General features: G+C 37.7%; 3 protein-coding genes across 15 annotated transcripts in view; 2 read left to right on the top strand and 1 right to left on the bottom strand.

Moving 5' to 3' along the window:
* The first annotated feature begins 554 nt into the window (after positions 1-554).
* Positions 555-3693, top strand: mrps34 (mitochondrial ribosomal protein S34). The gene is made up of 4 exons (XM_026916786.3): positions 555-682; positions 1969-2291; positions 2416-2458; positions 2984-3693. Exons 2-4 carry the CDS (start codon positions 1974-1976, stop codon positions 3280-3282), a joined length of 660 nt encoding a protein of 219 aa, XP_026772587.1. The 5' UTR covers positions 555-682; positions 1969-1973; the 3' UTR covers positions 3283-3693.
* A 1023-nt stretch (positions 3694-4716) lies between these two features.
* Positions 4717-11232, top strand: nme3 (NME/NM23 nucleoside diphosphate kinase 3). Its single transcript, XM_026916149.3, has 5 exons — positions 4717-4867; positions 8154-8284; positions 8895-8996; positions 9149-9261; positions 10031-11232. The coding sequence occupies exons 1-5, from the start codon at positions 4822-4824 to the stop codon at positions 10146-10148; spliced, it is 510 nt and encodes a 169-aa protein (XP_026771950.1). The 5' UTR covers positions 4717-4821; the 3' UTR covers positions 10149-11232.
* Positions 11233-11527: 295 nt separating this feature from the next.
* The window catches only part of mapk8ip3 (mitogen-activated protein kinase 8 interacting protein 3), a 41240-nt gene continuing 34485 nt past the window's right edge, over positions 11528-18282 (bottom strand). For 10 of the 13 annotated variants that reach the window (XM_053239144.1, XM_053239139.1, XM_053239143.1 and 7 more), the window contains 9 exons: positions 18065-18145; positions 17893-17960; positions 16416-16564; positions 14666-14837; positions 14406-14519; positions 14119-14157; positions 13293-13460; positions 12991-13137; positions 11528-12586 (listed from right to left, as the gene is read on the bottom strand). In XM_053239144.1, coding sequence (XP_053095119.1) covers positions 12465-12586; positions 12991-13137; positions 13293-13460; positions 14119-14157; positions 14406-14519; positions 14666-14837; positions 16416-16564; positions 17893-17960; positions 18065-18145 — 1060 coding nt within the window. In that variant the 3' untranslated portion in view covers positions 11528-12464. The remainder of the gene's footprint in view (positions 12587-12990; positions 13138-13292; positions 13461-14118; positions 14158-14405; positions 14520-14665; positions 14838-16415; positions 16565-17892; positions 17961-18064; positions 18146-18282) is intronic. The other 3 variants (XM_026916366.3, XM_026916369.3, XM_053239140.1) reach the window with 1 other exon arrangement.

An 18282-nucleotide genomic window follows, 5' to 3' on the forward strand; every position in this document is an offset into this window, starting at 1 on the left:
AACAGTCCATGCTGGGGATGGGAGGTGTCCTTGATAATACCTCTCACTCTCCTCAAGCAATGCTTTTAATAAATGTCTGAAATGTTGGGCAACATCAGTGGGGTCTGTGATTGAAATTTTTTGGTTACTGTGCTGAAAATTACAAACCATCATTATCAAAGTTATCCCATTTATTATGGAGTTCTTACAGTTATTAGCCTGTTTGACTTGAACTGAATGGGTTTAATCCAAGCCTCAATAACTGAAAAACCATGCAGGGCTATGAATAATGTCAACTTGGATGATGGAAAGCTCAGGAATAAAAGCTCTGTGGCTCAAGTAACCGAGATATTAAAGCAGCTTTAACTGCTTTACACACACACACACACACACACACACACATATATGTGTGTGTGTGTGTGTGTGTGTGTGTGTGTGTGTAAAGCAGTTAAAGCTGCAAAAGGCTTGAGAACCTCATATGTACCTCATAAACTGTCAAAGAAAATGTGTTTGTTAGGTCTACTGTGAATTATTAAAAGACGACAACATTAACATAAATTACATTTTGTTTGTTAATTTTTTTTTTTACTCGTCAGAACAGCTAGGAACTCTCGGAACTGTAGCCCTGTTTCCGAACGAAACGCTTACTTTGCTGCCACTGTACCGGAAGTTACGTTTGTGGAGGTCAAGTCAAATAAAACAGGTAAGAGAAACGTGTTATTCTTCTTGTGATTATTGCGATCACATGTATGTGTTGTTTAATATATGTATTTTGTTTTTTTGTTTGTTTTTTTAGCATTGTGCAGTTTGAGTGTATATTATTTGTTTCATGCAGGACTTGTTCTAAAGCTACACGTGATGCCTCTGGGTTCTGTAGCTGTCTGTCGCTATAAAGCAGGGGTTTGTAATATGTCCTATGATAATCGTTTTTGCAGATTAACCAGGGGTTGATGATATATTGCAAAACACATTGTCAGTGCCCCAGTAAGAAATACTAAACTAATACACTGTGCTCTTTTATTCACAGTATTTTTAGTGTTGTGGGAAGGTGAATAAATTACTATATCCAGCAGCACCCCATAAATTAATAAACATTATCGATAACTGCCATTAATTCTTAATTTCAGGTGATAAACAGGCAGTTTAAGCTTGTGAACAGTGATAGCTGGGTGTTATAGTAGATGTGAGGGATAAAATCTAATATCACTGGCTCAACAATGAAACTGTCAGGGATGAGCAATACATTATGTGTCAAGGTCTCATTGATGGTATATTAACAATGATGTGGGATGAACTAACACACACAACACACACTTAAAGGCAGACAGGCAGCTGCGTTTGTAATTTAAATTTTTGTTTAGTGTTTAAGTTCTGTAATGCTGTACTGGGTTCTTGCCATGTTTTGTGTGAATACCAGACATAGTAAACAGAACAGCTGTAACTCTTTCAGTCAAACTAAAATGGATTAAACATACACTTGTGTTATATGTCCTTTTGTGTAATTTATACTTTGATTGGACAATGTGTGATTAGTCTGACTTCTTTTCGTTATTCTCCAAATGCATATTTGGCTAAAAAAAAAAAAAAACACCTTCATTCTGTACAATCACGAGACATGCCTGTTACTGATTGGCTGCAGGTATCTACAGTCTGGGCTTGAAAGAAATCAGCCGCAGCCTCACATCTTCATACCATTCTGCATGTTTTTCTTATGGCCACTAGTGGAGTGGTGCTTGGCTTCACCTAATTAATTTGCCTCAAGATATTTGTTAACAGCAATTAATCTGAAAAAAAAGAACCCTTGTAATGATGTCTTTCTATCTTTGTAAGACAGGGGGAGCTTAGCCCTGCTAGCCCATTTGTACCATGGCCCTGCCTGTGATTAAAAGACATACCATTCATCTGGTAGTGTGTCAGATGAGAGAGCTCCACCAGTCTGAAACATACACTGACATATTATGTGTTTCTCTCTTGTCTGTTCTCTTTTAGTCACAATGGTGAAAAAGAAGCGTTTGAGACTGATTGCTGAGATGGCCCGAAAGATCCGGGCTTATCAAGAGCTGAAAAATCGGCCGCGGGATTCGCAACGCTATGCCCTGGACTATGAAACCATGACACGGCCGCTCACTGGTAAGAGGCTGCCAGTGCTAGCCTGGCAGGACGTGCGGAGGGAGACTCCACTCTTCAGGCTCCTGGCTGGCATGCGCATATTCGGCGTGGGACGGATCTTTACACGGAAATCGTGGCTGGAGGAGCACACAGAGCCCTGCTACTGGAAGATAACTAAAGTGAAAGTAGACTACACAGCAGAGGTACGAGTATTGGGTGTCTAGCTCTGGCTATTTAAGAGTTCAGAAATGTACGAAAAGCATGAAGTATTTTTAGAGTCAAAGATTAGGAACTTATTGATTTATTTGTCTTGTTTTTCTCCTGTAGAATATGGACCATGGGAAAGCGTGGGGCATTTTGACATTTAAAGGTAAGTGTAGAATCAGGATTTTTTTTTAATAAACACACCAATAATAACTCAGTGAAACTCATCAGATTCAATTCTTTGTGCCTTTTAAAATTTGGAATCTGAGAAAATAAATAATGAGCTCTAGTTGGGTACTTACTACTTACTTGGTTCCCTCTCCAAAGAGCACAAAATTTATCTTGTCAGTTTCTGAAACTACATTAGGCTTACCGTCTTTACTAAAATGGATAATTTATATCTTTACTATAATGGATATAATGGAATGTTTGAACAAAGTGTTTGATAATATGGTGGCTAATACTAGATCAGCTGTGGTCTCCAGTAAGGAGTCTATAGCATGTTTTAAGATATAATCTTGTCATTGTTAACCATGCCATATAAATCTGAATGTGACAGTATACTCAAAATCATCATTGAATAGTTGAAATTCAAATGACCAATATGTACAGGCATCCACATCAGGTTTGATTTCATAAATGTTAGAGGTATTGGTGTGTATAGGTGTACTGCATCTGCATTGTATTCCAGGTAAAACAGAAGACTCTGAGAAGGAGATAGATAAGGTCATGTACCACGACTGGCGCTTGGTTCCCAAACATGAAGAAGAGACCTTTACACGCTTCGAGCCTGTCCCCGAACCCCCCATCCGACATGTGTGCTACCCGCCGCTCCTGCGTGCCATGATGTTAGCACAGCAAGCCAAGCAGCTCGGCGTCGATGCCAGCACCCTACCTGAACCCAGCCTACCTCTTAAACGAGACGTGCTGCTCAGCAAAGAGTACTTCCGCAGCCAGGAACAGCAGAAACAGGAGGGAACGCCTGTGTAAGCTGAATTCAGTGGAGAAAGATCAAATCTTTGAGTAACCTTAATGAATTCCTCCTGCTTTCTTTTTATGTATGGGGTTTATCTCAAAGTGGAAGCTGTTCTTATAGTGATTTAGGACAAGCTTTAGGACAAGCCTGCCCACATGCTAGCATTTAACATGTATTATATCATAATGATAGCCATATTTGGGAAATCAGAATGGCTGAAAAACATCTTTTACTGTCAAAGACTATTCCTTGGAGTCAGGCCACTGAAGGATGACTCAGAGACAATTTAAACCTTAGGCTCTTTGTGGTGTTGTATTTCCTTAAAGAGGAAAGAGTAATCTCTCTATGTGATGTCAATTACTGTACATGCTCTGATAATAGCATTTGCATTATTTGTAAATAAAAATGAGATACTAATGACAAAATCGTAAAATGAAACATTTCTTCTCACTATGCGGGGTGTAGTGTAGCTATGCCTGTCTTTGCCACAATATTTCAGTGGCAACAACAGCAACACTGGTAAACATTTGTGTATGCTTTTGTACTGCTCCTTTTTCAAATGTATCCACAGTGAAACCTGTATATTTACTGTTATGTTTGGGCTCCTTAGTTCCAGTGAAGGGAAACCTTAATGTTGCAGTGTACAAAGACGTTTCATACAATTGTGTGCTTCCAACATTGTGGCAACAGTTTGGGGAAGAGCCACATATGGGTGTGACAGTCAGGTGTCCACAATCTTTTGGCTATATAGTATATATTAGCGATACAGTAAAGTTAACTGGCATTCATGTAGGTCCAACTGTGTACACTAAGTAGTAGGTACACTACATTCATATTACCATGTAAGAGGTGCACACTAAAGAACCAAAAGATGTACCCTTGAGGTGACAGCCTCAAGGGTTTCGTACAGTTTAGTACTATTTTTCGGAGTGTGTCTTGATCAATACATTTACATGGCATGATTTTTTGCTGTTCTCTTATTGACTAGTGTCAGATAGTTAAGGCAGTGATTCATTTTGACATAAAAAGCAGTACTCTTAGTTCATGGTGATGACTAACATAACTGGAATGTCTTTAGTCAGATATTATTAAAATAAGACATGATACTTGACTACTTGACAGTGGTCATTAAGCGTTATTTCCTCCCATATTAATTTACTATGTTCATAACTTATGAAGAACAAAAAAAAAAAAAAAAAAAAAAAATACAGTAGCTCTATGGTTTTAATGGGAAAGGGCCAGGCTGGAAATCTAGTCAGGCCAGTCAGAGTCAAGTAACCTTTATTAAGTACAATGGCACTGGGTAACTTTAAACAGCAATGAAATAAAAGCTTAATAAAACGAATAATAAAAGTATTTTTTAAATAAAGGCAGGGCTTTGAAAAGACTCAGATGCTAAGGCTAATCCCTCACTACAGGCGCGAGCATGCTAGCACGCGCGCCCATCTGGTCCTCGAGACTTTATCGCGCACGCGCGCCCTCTCGCGCGCGTTCGCTGTTTCTCCGAGGAGCTCGTGGGAGAGACGCGGCCGAGCAGCCGGTAGATCACAGACATGATTTGTGTTTTCTTGGCGTTCTTCGCTCACGTCTTCAAGACAGGTGAGTGCTGTGTGAAGACTGGGCTTCATCCTGATTAGCTGAAATATACTCAGTGTTCTCAGGAAAACTCGCGTTATCCCTTTTACCGGTTAGTGTGTGAGTGTGTGCTAGCTAAGCTGAGTATCTTAGAGTAGCCATGCTGGGTTTAGTCCATATACTTAGCCTTTACTAGAGGGGTGTGGGTGTGTGTGTAAAAGCACTTTTACAATGAAACGCACACACTTGGTATTTATTTTATACGTTTTTTATCTTCATCTCCATATTTTGCTTTTAAGCTCTAGCAAAAAACAAACAAAAAAAAAAACACAGCCTCAAGACAGTATAACTTACATGCTGCCCTTGTGTGTGTGTGTGTGTGTGTGTGTGAGTGTGAGAAACCTAAATGATAATACACGCGTCCATCATTTCATTGAATACAAACTCTCCACTTGAACTTGACCCTGCTGATAAAGTACATTTTAATTGTTTTTTTTTCTTTTAAATATTTAATTAGCATAAGCAGTTAATGCAGCTAGCCTAACAAAGACGTCCAGGTTTGGTTTCCTAATCCTGTATCCCATACTGAAGCTCTGGTGATGTGAATCACCACAACAGCGTGCCTGTATCTGTAACACACTGAAAAACTGTTTGAAATATAGTTTTAGTTTTTTTTTCTTTTTTTCATAATTATCAGTGTTTTGTTTCCTTTCTCATCCTGCACGAGCGCCATTATTTAAACACGAGCCAGCCAAGGTGTAGCTGTGACGTCATCACGTGTTGGTTACCTGGCTGTCACATTTATTTATTTATTTATTCATTCATTCATTCATTCATTCAGTGAAAACCAAGAATTTTAAAACAAGATGTCATTCAAGTTCCAAGTTACTCAGTTAAACATATAACAGGGGCTCAGACACAACATAATATTAACCACAGGATTTAAAACAAAAAAAAGAAAGAAAAAAAATAGACACCTGACAAAGCTCAACAAGATCCATAGTAACTTTGGAAAACTACTGCATCCACATCAATGATGATAAATTTATCACAGTGGTATTAACACTATTTTTATAACAAATTGTATTTATCAGATACTGTAAACAAAAACCCATTTTTTTATTTTTAATGTTTGGGGGGGATTTAAAAAATCTGCATTTGTGGATAAAATGCTTAGCCAATAATATAGTGTTATTTATAAAAAAAAAAAAAAACCAACTTATATGGCCATCTTCTTCATAGTTCCCGTATTTAATGTCTACAAAAGCCAAGTTCAAAACAACTACCTTTTTATCAGTTAACCAAACTTTCACTCCATCCCAAAAGGCATGAGAGAATTTGCTTTTGAAAAAAAAAGATGTGCTTAGTGTTCTCGGTAGAGGAGTACCTGCCTGTCACATATGAAATATTTTCTGTAACACATTCATATTTCTGTAACGTCATTCATATGCAGTGTCTATAAAGCTCAGAGTGGAAATCCGAACAAAAACTAAGACTCAGCTCTGTCAGGACATCGCTGTGTTTCTCCACCTGCTTGATTTGCCTGATGCAAACTCATTTTATTATTGTTATTTAAATGACATGGTGGCAGTGGACACCACTGTCGAGTTTTACAAGTTATTCTAGTTTTAATAATGAAGGTGGTACAGTAATAAAGCTTACAGCAGCACCTGTGTGTTAGATAGGTGTGTGTGTAGGTGTGTTTCCAAATTTTAAGTCCTGGTGCTCATGGTAGTTGGAATTGTGTAATTTGGAAGCTGTTAGTGCCTGGTGTGTTTAATAACGAACAACATTTCCCATGCATCCGAGCGCCTGCTCTAGAAAAGAGGCTAGAGGCTAAAGTTGGAAATTAATACAGACCTGCCATGTCACGGTTATTCCATGTAATGACACCAAAATGAAGCGTTCTTTAGCCGTAGTAGAGAATCAAGGCAAGAGGCGTCGAAAAGAAAGCGCAGATGGCAAAGTGGTCAACAGTGAGTCATGAGTCAGGTTTCAATGAGAGGGAGAAGTCTATAATAATACTAGTGCTAATGTTAGCATCAACTTTCCAGTGTGTAAAGAAATTCTCCTGACTAATTTATAACCAATATCAACAACTGGTGTTCTGATATCTGCGTACTGAAAGAGCTTAACATTAAAAAGTAAAGAAATTAACACGAAAAACTCTCCATTCAGATTTTTTTTACAGTTACAAATTCCACTCATGTGAACGAACACTTTTTAGAAGTATTATATGAGAGGAATAAAACACAATGGGGAATGCTGTTATAGGAAAATAATCAGTGACAGGGTGGTGTGATTATTGTCAGAGCTGTTATGTAAGCAATAACACACTCCAAACATTTGTGCATTATTTGCGTATAACCACAGTGTGGAGCGTGTTTTTCTGCTTATACCATAGTGATTTGTCAACAAGTACAATGTTTAATTTATTAACGAACGACATGTCATGCTCTTTTACAGTTTATACTTCAATTTAATGTTGTGGAACATCTGAGAGACAAACAGTCATTACTGCGATAAACAGTCATTCCTCACCAGCATCTCTCTCTCTCTCTCTCTCTCTCTCTCTCTCTCTCTCTCTCTCTCTCTCTCTCTCTCTTGCTCTCTCTCTTCCAGAAAACCTATGCATGCATTTAAAAAAAAAAAATTTCCTTTTGATTTCAGCATTATGTTCCTAATGGACTAATGTTCCATATAGGAAACTGTTCATTTTCTATCTAAAATTCAATATAAGAATAAGCATAATTAATGATCAGATTGAATCTAATTGCAATTTTAATACACACCAACAAATAAACGTGGGGGTACATTTTTGCTTGTTATTTGACTTTTTAAATTATACTTGTAATATGAGTCTTGTGGTGTGTGTGTGTGTGTGTGTGTGTGTGTGTGTGTGTAAGGTGGGTTGTTGATTTTTCGTTCTTTCGTTCTTTCTTTCTTTTTACTGTAAGTGGTCTGTGATTGCAGAAAAGTTTACAACAAAACAGCAAAACCACCCAATCAGATGTTAGTTGTGGCATATAAGCACAGTTATTACTCATTTCAAAGCAATTAAACTTAAACTCAGGATATTTCTCATGCAGAAATCATCTGCCTTATTGTCAGATGGTTGCAATGATAGCTGTAACATGGGGTCAGTAGCAGCACAAAGTAGTGTAATTGCCCCATATTTGAACCACAGAAACCCTGGCTATGCTTCACAGATCCCTGGGGTTCCTGGCCCACTCTTTGAAAAAGAAAGTGTTGGCTTATTAGATTGATGTTGATGAGAAGTGTAAAGTGCAGCTGGTGTCTGGATTTGCAGGATGGACGGGTGTGAACGAGCGCACTTTCATCGCCGTGAAGCCTGACGGTGTCCAGAGGAGGCTGGTGGGAGAAATCATCCGCCGCTTTGAAAGAAAAGGCTTTAAACTGGTCGGCCTGAAATTCCTGCAGGTAAGAAAAACCCTTACCCTTAAATAGTGCCTATGTGTACACATAACGTACACATAAAAACCATGCTTATAGGCTGGCATGATATTCTGAGTGCCATGTTACTAGTGAAAGCCCAACAGCCACAGCTAAACCTGAATTTCAGCTTGTGTTTTCATTGGCTTATGTAAGTCACACAGCTTGAGATAGAGACTCGGAATTGCTGTTTCAATTCTAAGATCATTTGTATTTCTACATGGGCGAACCTATGCACTAAGCACTTAAATGAACATAAATTTTTTTTAAAAATTACTTGTACGGTTTTTGATGCTGTACCAATTTCTTTGTACCAACTTCCCTGTAGCAGCTTTTAAGCTTGACAGTATTTTTAGACCCTGACCTATTTATACTAGCATGAGGATATGTTTTTGATGGACACTACAACAGAAAAAGGAGAACTCATTGTCTGCAATGTTTATTTTATACAAACAGTTTTGCTTATTCTATTAAAGGGTGCCAGTAATTCTGGATTTGGATTGCAACTTTTTTTTCTATCTGGATTGTCCCGTCAATAAATTTTATGTACCATATCACAAACCTGTATTTCTTTGTGTGCGTGTTTATGGTTGGTTAGGCTTCTGAGGAGCAATTGAGGGAGCACTACTGGGAATTGAGAGAGAAGCCATTCTACAAAGGCCTTGTGAAATACATGAGCTCTGGGCCTATTGTAGCAATGGTAAGACACACACATTCATCCAGAGTTTATTCCTCTGCTCCTCCACATTTGATTTTCTAATTGCATCCTGTACTACAGTTGTATGGAATAAATTCTCAAAACTTGTTTGATTTGTTTGTGTGAACCACTACAATCCTTTAAATCTCACACAGGTATGGCAAGGTCTGGATGTGGTGAAAACATCCAGAAAGATGCTTGGCGAGACAAACCCTGCAGACTCTCTTCCAGGAACCATCCGAGGAGATTACGGTGTGGAAGTGGGCCGGTAAGTCACAGTGTCTGTTAATTATGTTAAAGTGTAGCTAATGGGACTAGGTACCAAAATTAGCACTACACTACAGGAGTGGACAGATCACTAGATTATGTGTCTGGGCTGTTGTTTTATTTGTAGTTACCCGGTGGACAAGTAGGCTTGATAGGCTGCTGCTGCTGATGTAGCAGTCACCAATGTTGTTTTTTAAGAAGAGTCTTCTGACTGGCTACATAGTCATCCATTCCCTGGGAATTTGCATATTGCTTCGTATCCCTTAGTCAGCGTTAATGAACTAAACTAATTCTTAATACATTATTACAATACATTAGCTAACAAGGTACTGGGCAACACTTTGGAGCTTTCACTTGCACAGTGGGCTAGCTAATAAATTGATAATTTGGCTGTCTCTGCACTATAGTTATCCATGCTTTATATTCCCTAAACCACTAAAACCCCATAGTAAGAAAGAAGTGATTTCAGGAAATGCTAGGCCAAATAAATTATTAAAAGATAACTGTTTTGAAATGTTTTTATGAGATTTTTTTTTTAATCACTAATGGAAAATTTTGCAGAGAAAATCTCCTGAAGATACAACTTTGGATGCACTTGAGCCACATGTTAATTTTTATCCATGCCTTCATCCTGTATGTCTAAATCAGGCCTCAGTATTTCAGGATGACAGGATCAGTATTTTTCAAGAGATGACATGCAGAGCAGATTACAAGATAGTAGCTAAGTACTGGCTAGTCCTCATTAAACTGGTGTATGTCTTGTGTTGCAGGAACGTTGTCCATGGAAGTGACTCAGTGGAGAGTGCACAGAGAGAAATCTCCCTGTGGTTCAAAGAGCATGAGCTCGCCTGCTGGGAAGAGAGCACTGAGCAGTGGATCTACGTATGATGCCCTCTCTTTACCACATCAACACACAGCATTGTAACCTGATGTATGTCTAGCAATATGAAATTTTTCCCTGAAGTACAATTCTACAGAATTGGTACAAAAGTTTGAATTCTTTGTGGCATTTCTAGAGGTCTAGTGAGTGGCATGGTAGAGCTCTCTACCAAAATGTACACACACAAAGGATTTGAGCTGTGGATGTGCTGAAATGAACCATTTCCATTTCATAAGCTAAATAGAGTCAGATGTCAAAACTACAAATCGTTATAGGACTTATTGTTGAAATAAGTCTTGTTGCTATTTGAGAAGCTAAAATCTTGATTAGTAGTTAAAAAACACATGCTGTTTCCTTTGCTCGTCTTTTTGCAATGTTCAAAACTTAGTTGGGTATCTTTAGTGGTCCTGCTTTTTGCATGTTTTCCTGGATAGAGGCATAAAAACAAAAACGTGACACTATAAAATATTTATCTTCTGCTCATTCATCCAGGGCCTGTTAGTCATTAGTTAGCTTGCTGTTTAAATGCTGACTACTGTTGCATATTCAGTTCTGTTTCTATATGGATTTAGGTTTATATTGATAATTTGACGTTTCCTAGACTTTTTCCACTAGCATTGATGCCCTGGCCGCAATAAAAAGAAAAAAAAATAATAAATCAGTGTCCTGAATTTCAGTTCTGTCCAAGAATTTAAATTTTAGCACATCACTCTTGTCAGCTTGTGTGAATAATTGCAGATTTAAACCAAAAACTGATCTAGTAGTTGAGCAATGCAGAATTTATAATCTTGACCAAAATGTACTGCACTTATAACAGAAGGAAGGCTTGTGCTACCATGAGCCATAGACCACTCCAGCAAATTGATTAAAGCTATACGCATGTTCAAACTTAAGGAAAGGAAAACACCAGCATTGTTTCAATATTGCATGGGTCCTCTTGTAGATCCTGAAGTGCATGTTACTGTATGTATGGATGAGAATAATGACAAAAGCAATAATGAGCTGAGTGAGCTTGTTCGCCTTACAGGCCTTACACTTGTGCTGTTTTTACACTCCAGCTTTGGCGCCTGCTATTTTTTTTTTTTTTTTTTTTTTTTTTTTAAACTACGTTTAGTTGTTTCTTGTGCTCTGCTGCCCAAATAGCGTGTTAATAAAGGGTAAATAAAATAAAGGGTTTTCTAAAGCCATTCACTTTATATGTACATGTTACTCAACAGTGCATCAGCTACAATCCTAAAGCCTCTTGGAAGGCCGTGTAACCCGTAACCTAATAGGCATATCAAGTTTAAGGAAATAAACAAGGCACTGAAAATGTTGTGTTTAAAGTACACATTTTAGTGTAGGGAAAATGGCTACAAAGTACAAGATGATCACACGAGTAAATCTCTTCAGAGCACGAATATGTTTAATATTTAATATTTAACCACACATAAGAGAACATATATTGTTACATACAGACGATCAGATCGGTCCTTTCAACTGTCAGTCAAACCAGTAGCCAATCATAGAACTTGTGTGTGTCCCACAAAACCCAGTCTACTTTGAAGATAAAGCCAGCTCACAGCTTACCTGATGGATATGTCTTACTTTCTGTATGTTAATTTAGGGTGGTGTTTAAACAATTTTGTATTTATTGACTTTATCTGCCATATCAGTGACATTTTAAATATTTGAAACAGGTCTCCTTCAAATGTGCTTTCTTATCTTATTGTCATTTCAATTCCTGAGCCATCAGGTATCACACTTTCAATTACTCCCCTAAAATGACACTACGTTGTATGTACCGAGCCTCAATATTTACACCTTTGTACACATCCCTTGCGTCTTCCCCACCATCCTCCTTATTACATCATATAAACAAATTCCTAAATAAGGATCATACAAACCAAAGAGCTCTGCAAACCCTTTTAACCAATCACAGCTCCCTATCCTTATTCCACCTGGAATAAAAGCAACTATCCAGTGAGCTGTGAGCTGGTGGACAAGTAAGAATAGCGCAAGAGCATGTTTATACATTTGGCAAAAACTGAGTTATTCTGAGAAAGGTAGTTGTATCGAATGCATTTATAATTGCCGTTCAGCTGTAAGATGTAGAAGAGTCTTGAGCTGTTCGCATTGGAGTAAAGGGCAGTCACAGGGGCAAATCAGCCAACATACAGGGGATAGTTACAATTTAGGGATGGTAAATACAGGCCTTAGGGGGTAGTTACAGAGCTTACATACAGAATTTAAGGGGCATTGTTAGGAATACACAAGGTTTCATAGAGAATATTTGGGGCCAAAGTTACAAGATGGGGAATGCAGGCATAAAGTGTCTGATAGCATTACTCGGGGACATAGGACACCTGCCAAACAATAATATGGCTCCTCTCAGCTTTAGACAATGTTGGCTTAATCTGAGGGGCTTCGCCATCTGCCTCCTCAGTTTCATCATCCTCACCATCACCTGGAATAAAAATGACCAGAAACAAATGATTATCAATAATGTTCAATGCAGTTCAAATCACATTATATAGTTCAAATTACAATATAATTTTAGGATATACTGCCTCGCCCACTGTACATTCATTCATTCATTCATTCATTTTTGTTACTGCTTTATACTGGAGCCTGTCCCAGGAATGGGACGCTAGTCCATTGCAGGGCACCATTCATACATACACATTCATACACATAAAGTAGCCGGTCACCTATCATCATCTTTTTCGGAGGCAGGAGTAAACTGGAAAACCCAGAAAACTTGCCGAACTCCACAAAGATAATTGCTTTAAATCTACACCACAATGCTGCCCCACTACTTCAAACGCCCCAGTAGTTCTGTGCTTTTGTATGTGTGTCAGTGTTGCTCACCTATGCGGAAATCAATGTAGCCCTCCCCTCCACTGAGGACCAACACGTTCTGAACACTCTGAGCTTCTGTCTCCGCTGGGGCTGAAGAACCCTGAGACTCTGATGGACTATCCAGGACACTGCCATTTAGGGTGGCCAGCACGTTGCCTGGAAAAAAAATGAAAACAGCAATGAGGTAAAAAGCCTATATATGTTTACACCTTATTCTAAAATCAAAGAGTAACAAATAAATTATTGTAATACTCTTTTAAGTACATTTTGAAGAGTAATTAAAAGACACTAAAGGGGAAGTCAGCACATACCTGGCACTGACACGAAAAATTTGACTGCATCCCGGTGCCCATGGAAGCACAGCTGAGCCTGGGCCATGGAGCAGTATGGGATGAAGCTACCATTGCCTTTGTCTGAGTTGCTGTCATCAGCATATACATGGATCACACCTCCTGATGATGTGGGAGACACCTTGTTTGCTAGAAATGAAGCACAAGAAATCTATTAGCAACAAACCGATTGACGAGAAATAATAGCAGACCAACGCCTAAAGGAGCAGTTTGTAATTTTAGAGCCTTCTGTTGTCTGCGAGGTGAACTGCAATTACAAGAAACATTTTATTGATGAGCCTTCTCTTTCCCCACAACAAATTCCTCTGCTGAAATTAAGTATGGGAAAAAGAGTAGAGCGGAGCTAGTTTCTGGGCCAGAAAAAAGTAAACAAAAGCTTAAATGAAGAAACTAGTGAGACCCTTTACATTTTAAAAATTACAAACTCCACCTTTAAATGAAAGGAGCAATCAGTCCTCCAGGCTCTCCAGAGAGCACTATATGAACGAAGCATTAGAATCAAATGAAACAAAAGAGTTCAAAAGGGAGCTTCTCTACAGGAAATTATGAATCCACATACAAAAAAAAAACCACATGCACACAAATATATACAAGGTCAAGTTTACGATAACAAAATAAAAACAGCCACAAAATAAGTGCAGTCATGCAGAAAGGTAATGTAAACCATGATAAACCATGAAGTGCAACTTATAAGAACTGAATGATTTGAAGAAAGCGAATGGGAAAAGAAGATGGATGATGTAAAAAAGTGACAGGATTAAAGGGCGACAGATGGCTCTAAACTTACCCCTCAGGCCAAGAAGTTGTCCCCGATGTAGGACTATAGCTACAGGAATTAGAAAAGGGAGAAAGGGAGATGGGGGCACAGAGCAAAATCCATCAGACGAAGCAAGGGCGCAGGCAGGGGGTAAAAAGAAAAGTAAATGCAGATATAGAAGTAGGGTTGGCAGAAAAGAAATGGAGAAAGATGTCATAAGAATCACAGAGTGTCGAAGAAGTTACAACAGACAAAAGAAAAATGGTTTGTTTTACATCAGTGACCAAGCAAATAGGTTATTCTCTATTAAAACTTACTCTCGGTCAGAGGGATGGAGATGATGACTCCATTTCCTGTTCCTACCCACAATCGGTTTCCTCCAATCAGCAGAGCTGTTATCCGAACAAATGAGAAGCCCAACTTCCCTGTACCTGTCAATCAAAACCAACATAAAGCAGAGATCAACTACTGCTGCTCTGAATTCTGCAAACTCAGATCACTGTCTATAACCCGTACATATAAATGGACATGCAGTTAGCATTTGATTAGATTTCAACCAAAGAGAGAACAGTGTTACCAAGCATCTTGCTGACATAGGGCTCGATGTCCACATCCTGAAGGTGCTGGTGTGTGAGCGCATGGTACAATCGCAGTGTGGAGTCCAAACGGATGGACACCCATACGCCGTCTCCGATCCAGGCAAGCTGCCTGACCTGGCTCTCCCTGCGAGGGTGAGCGTCAAATGATTTCTGCAAAGAAGAGCAGAAGAGTGAGTTCCACAATATGAAGAAAAATAATATATTGCGATGTAGCAAATGTTTAAATATATTAAAACAACTTGGTTTACCCATCAGGTGTCAGGGTTAAAGATTTTTTTCTACATGAATTATACCAAACTTATGTGATTAAAGTAACTGAAATAAAGTAAAGGAAAGTAATTGAGAAATAAATACAGTAAAGGAAAGTGATTGAGAAATAAATAAAGTAAAGGAAAGTGATTGAGACACTAGTGAAATCTCAAAGATTAATCAATCACAGAGCACATGGTTAAAGTGCTCTATTTGTATATTATACAACAGTTAGTTCTAGTCCACTAATTTGACTGGACAAGCAGTGTTCCAAGAGTGCTGATATCTAGCATAACAGCGCACGGGACATTTCACTGTTTGTATCACTCCACATGTCTGTGTTCACTACTTCATATTCACATTCTACCAATGTATTGAAACCGTTACTACTCTTACTATGGGCTGTCAGTCAGTCTGTGCTTTGGCATGGCAACACGCAACACTATCCAGCTGTGGCTTCTTTGGGAATTATTTTCATTGATGGAGCAAAAATAAACAACATATTTTCCCATATTGTACTTGAAATGTCGGTTACTCGATATTAATTTCTTGTTTAAACAGCTGTTGTATAAAACTCTCAGTCGTGCTGTTGTACTGAATATCTGCAGGAGTGTGATTACCTGCGGCCATATGCCTACGGCCAAATCACAGTCATGCTGATATTCAGTACAATAGCACTCTTGCTTGTTCAATATTGCTTAATTATTGAATTCTTGATTCTGATAGGTCAGAGGGTGTTGATTAATTTTTCATAACAACAGCTCTGACAACAGTATCGGCACGCATTCTAATATGTTATTGTTTCTGTAGTAACAACTTACACAGGGACCTGGATGGCAGACAATCCATACAATAAGTCTAATAATAAACAGATTAAAACTGTGTTGTTTTGAAAAATGTATGATTATTGATTTGGTGAAGTTTTCTGTAAGGAGATTTATTTAACAAAATTAACTCTAGTGTCTCTGCTTTGTAACAATTAGAGGTAAATCTATAACTTTACATTTTCCACCACAGGAAAGTCTTCAGGATAGAGGATTCTGTATTTTTACGGGTTCTCGGTAACAAAACAAGCTGCATTATTTCTGTCCTATTAACTTCAAGATAAAGTGAGGAAACTGTTCATAGATGCTACAATGTGAGTGAGAACAGGAAAATACAAAAAAAAAAAAAAAACTTGCTTTGCAGATGTTCCACAACACTAAATATAACTAAGCTAAAATGTATGACGTCATTCTTTAATTAATAAAAATTGCAATTATTTTAAAATTGCTGGGGTAAAGAGGAATGAAATACTTCTGTTATTGTAAAATAATTAATGTCTTCCTATAAGAGCATTCCATATTGTGTTTTATTCCTTACATATTTAACTTGGCTATCAGGAAAACATTACATGAATATGATCTCTGATATATAATATACTACTAAATGATTCATTTTTTTTGTATTCATTAGTGAATATGTAAAGTATGAGTTTACCTCAATCTGCATGCTCTTTGGCTGGATTACATGGATTTTGTTCTTGTAGCCACACCAGACCTTGTCATGCACCACAGCCATACAGCGAATGGAGTGGTGAGGGCGACCCAGGTCCATCAGATGATAGTTCGACAGATCCCACTGACCGTCTGTGTGTAGATCACATGCATACAGGTACAGGTACATCTTACCAATCAGTCTGCTCTATAACTTATCTTTAATTTAATGTTGTTGTCAAGTCTCATATCCTTAAGTCAAATCTAAGTCATCTCGCCCTCACGTCTAAGTCCAAAGTCCTGATGATTTAATTTATCAGGAGAACTCTGGATATCTTAATGAACTGCAGGAGACTGTAGTCGGGCAGTCTGAGTAATAATTTTGAGTACTATTTTTACTGCTGAACAATCGGTTATTACCTTAACTGATTTATCAACACAAACTTCAGTAAAAATGTTCCAAGTCATTGTCTGAATCGATTCTTGATCTAGTGACAAAGTTACAGAATGAAAATCATGACTTAAACAAAGGTGCCAACATTGTTAACAAGAAGATTCTAGCCTAAAAAAATAGACATTTGTCCCTAGCATATATTATATTATATTATATTATATTATATTATATTATATTATATTATATTATATTATATTATATTATATTATATTATATTATATTATATTATATTATATTATATTAGTGGATGGGATGCTAACAGAATAAATATTAAAACATGAACGGGTTGAACTGATATTTAACTGCAATTTACAGAAACGTTTGGATTCATAAGCAACCAGCTGAGTGTAAAAGCTTGGTTTATATAATTGTTTCAAAATTAAAACAAGTGCACATCCATATTATTTTGCCCATAACAATAAAGTATACAGTATAAGTATATAATACATGTATGTATACATAGTAATATAATAAAATTTTTCTGCTCAAATAGGAACATGAAATAACTACATAAAAAAGATAATTATAAATTATAAAATATTTCAATGACTGCGCTCATCACATTTTTTTACTGCATTTTATTATTGAACTGCTTGTTAATCGACCCAGAACTGCAAAATACTCGCTCTTATTGGCGGTTTGAGAATTCACAGCTGAAAGTTCACCTAGGTAAAGTAATGTGAAAGTAAATGTGTTTTTCACAGCCTGCATCCACAAATGCATTTTCCATATATACTGCATTGAATTGGTTTTCCTGTTGGTGAATTTTAATCTCGTTTAGAGCCACTGCTGCTTTAGCTGAGAAAGCAGAAAAGTGTCATTTTCAGGAATCTCCTGTATCACCGTTCACAGGGGTCAAAAATCATAAATGCTAGGGATAAATCGTAAATGTTGGCACCCCTGTTTAAATCAGACGTGAGTGGTACATCACTGGTGTTAATATGTTTGCATTATTAACAATGAAATTATTTATAACAAGACAATAAAGTGTCCATAGTTTGAGAGACAGATAATAGAAAATATAAACCTTCAGCTCTGTGGAAAATGGCAAGAGTTCCATCTGCCAGTGCCACCAACACCCTTCCTTTAACATGCCTGACAGACCGAGAAAGAGGGAATATACACATAACACATAAATATATATAATAACTGTCTTTATAATGCATAATAAAAGCACTGTTCATTAGGACTCCACTTACACTAGACTGAGTACAGAGTCTTTGAGTTTGATGGAGTGGAGGCACTTCTTCCAGTTTGCCACTGCAGAATGCACATACAGCCTGAGGATTGAGTGCACAGAGACATTACTCACCTGATCTGGAAGTGTGTGTTTATTGGGTACTACAGTACTGTACTGTACAAAACATAACTTTCAGATGGGTAATGATAATGTTTGAGAGGGTTTCAAGTGTGTGTG

Source organism: Pangasianodon hypophthalmus, chromosome 13 (genome assembly GCF_027358585.1).
Source record: "Pangasianodon hypophthalmus isolate fPanHyp1 chromosome 13, fPanHyp1.pri, whole genome shotgun sequence".
In the NCBI taxonomy this organism is placed as follows: Eukaryota; Metazoa; Chordata; class Actinopteri; order Siluriformes; family Pangasiidae; genus Pangasianodon; species Pangasianodon hypophthalmus.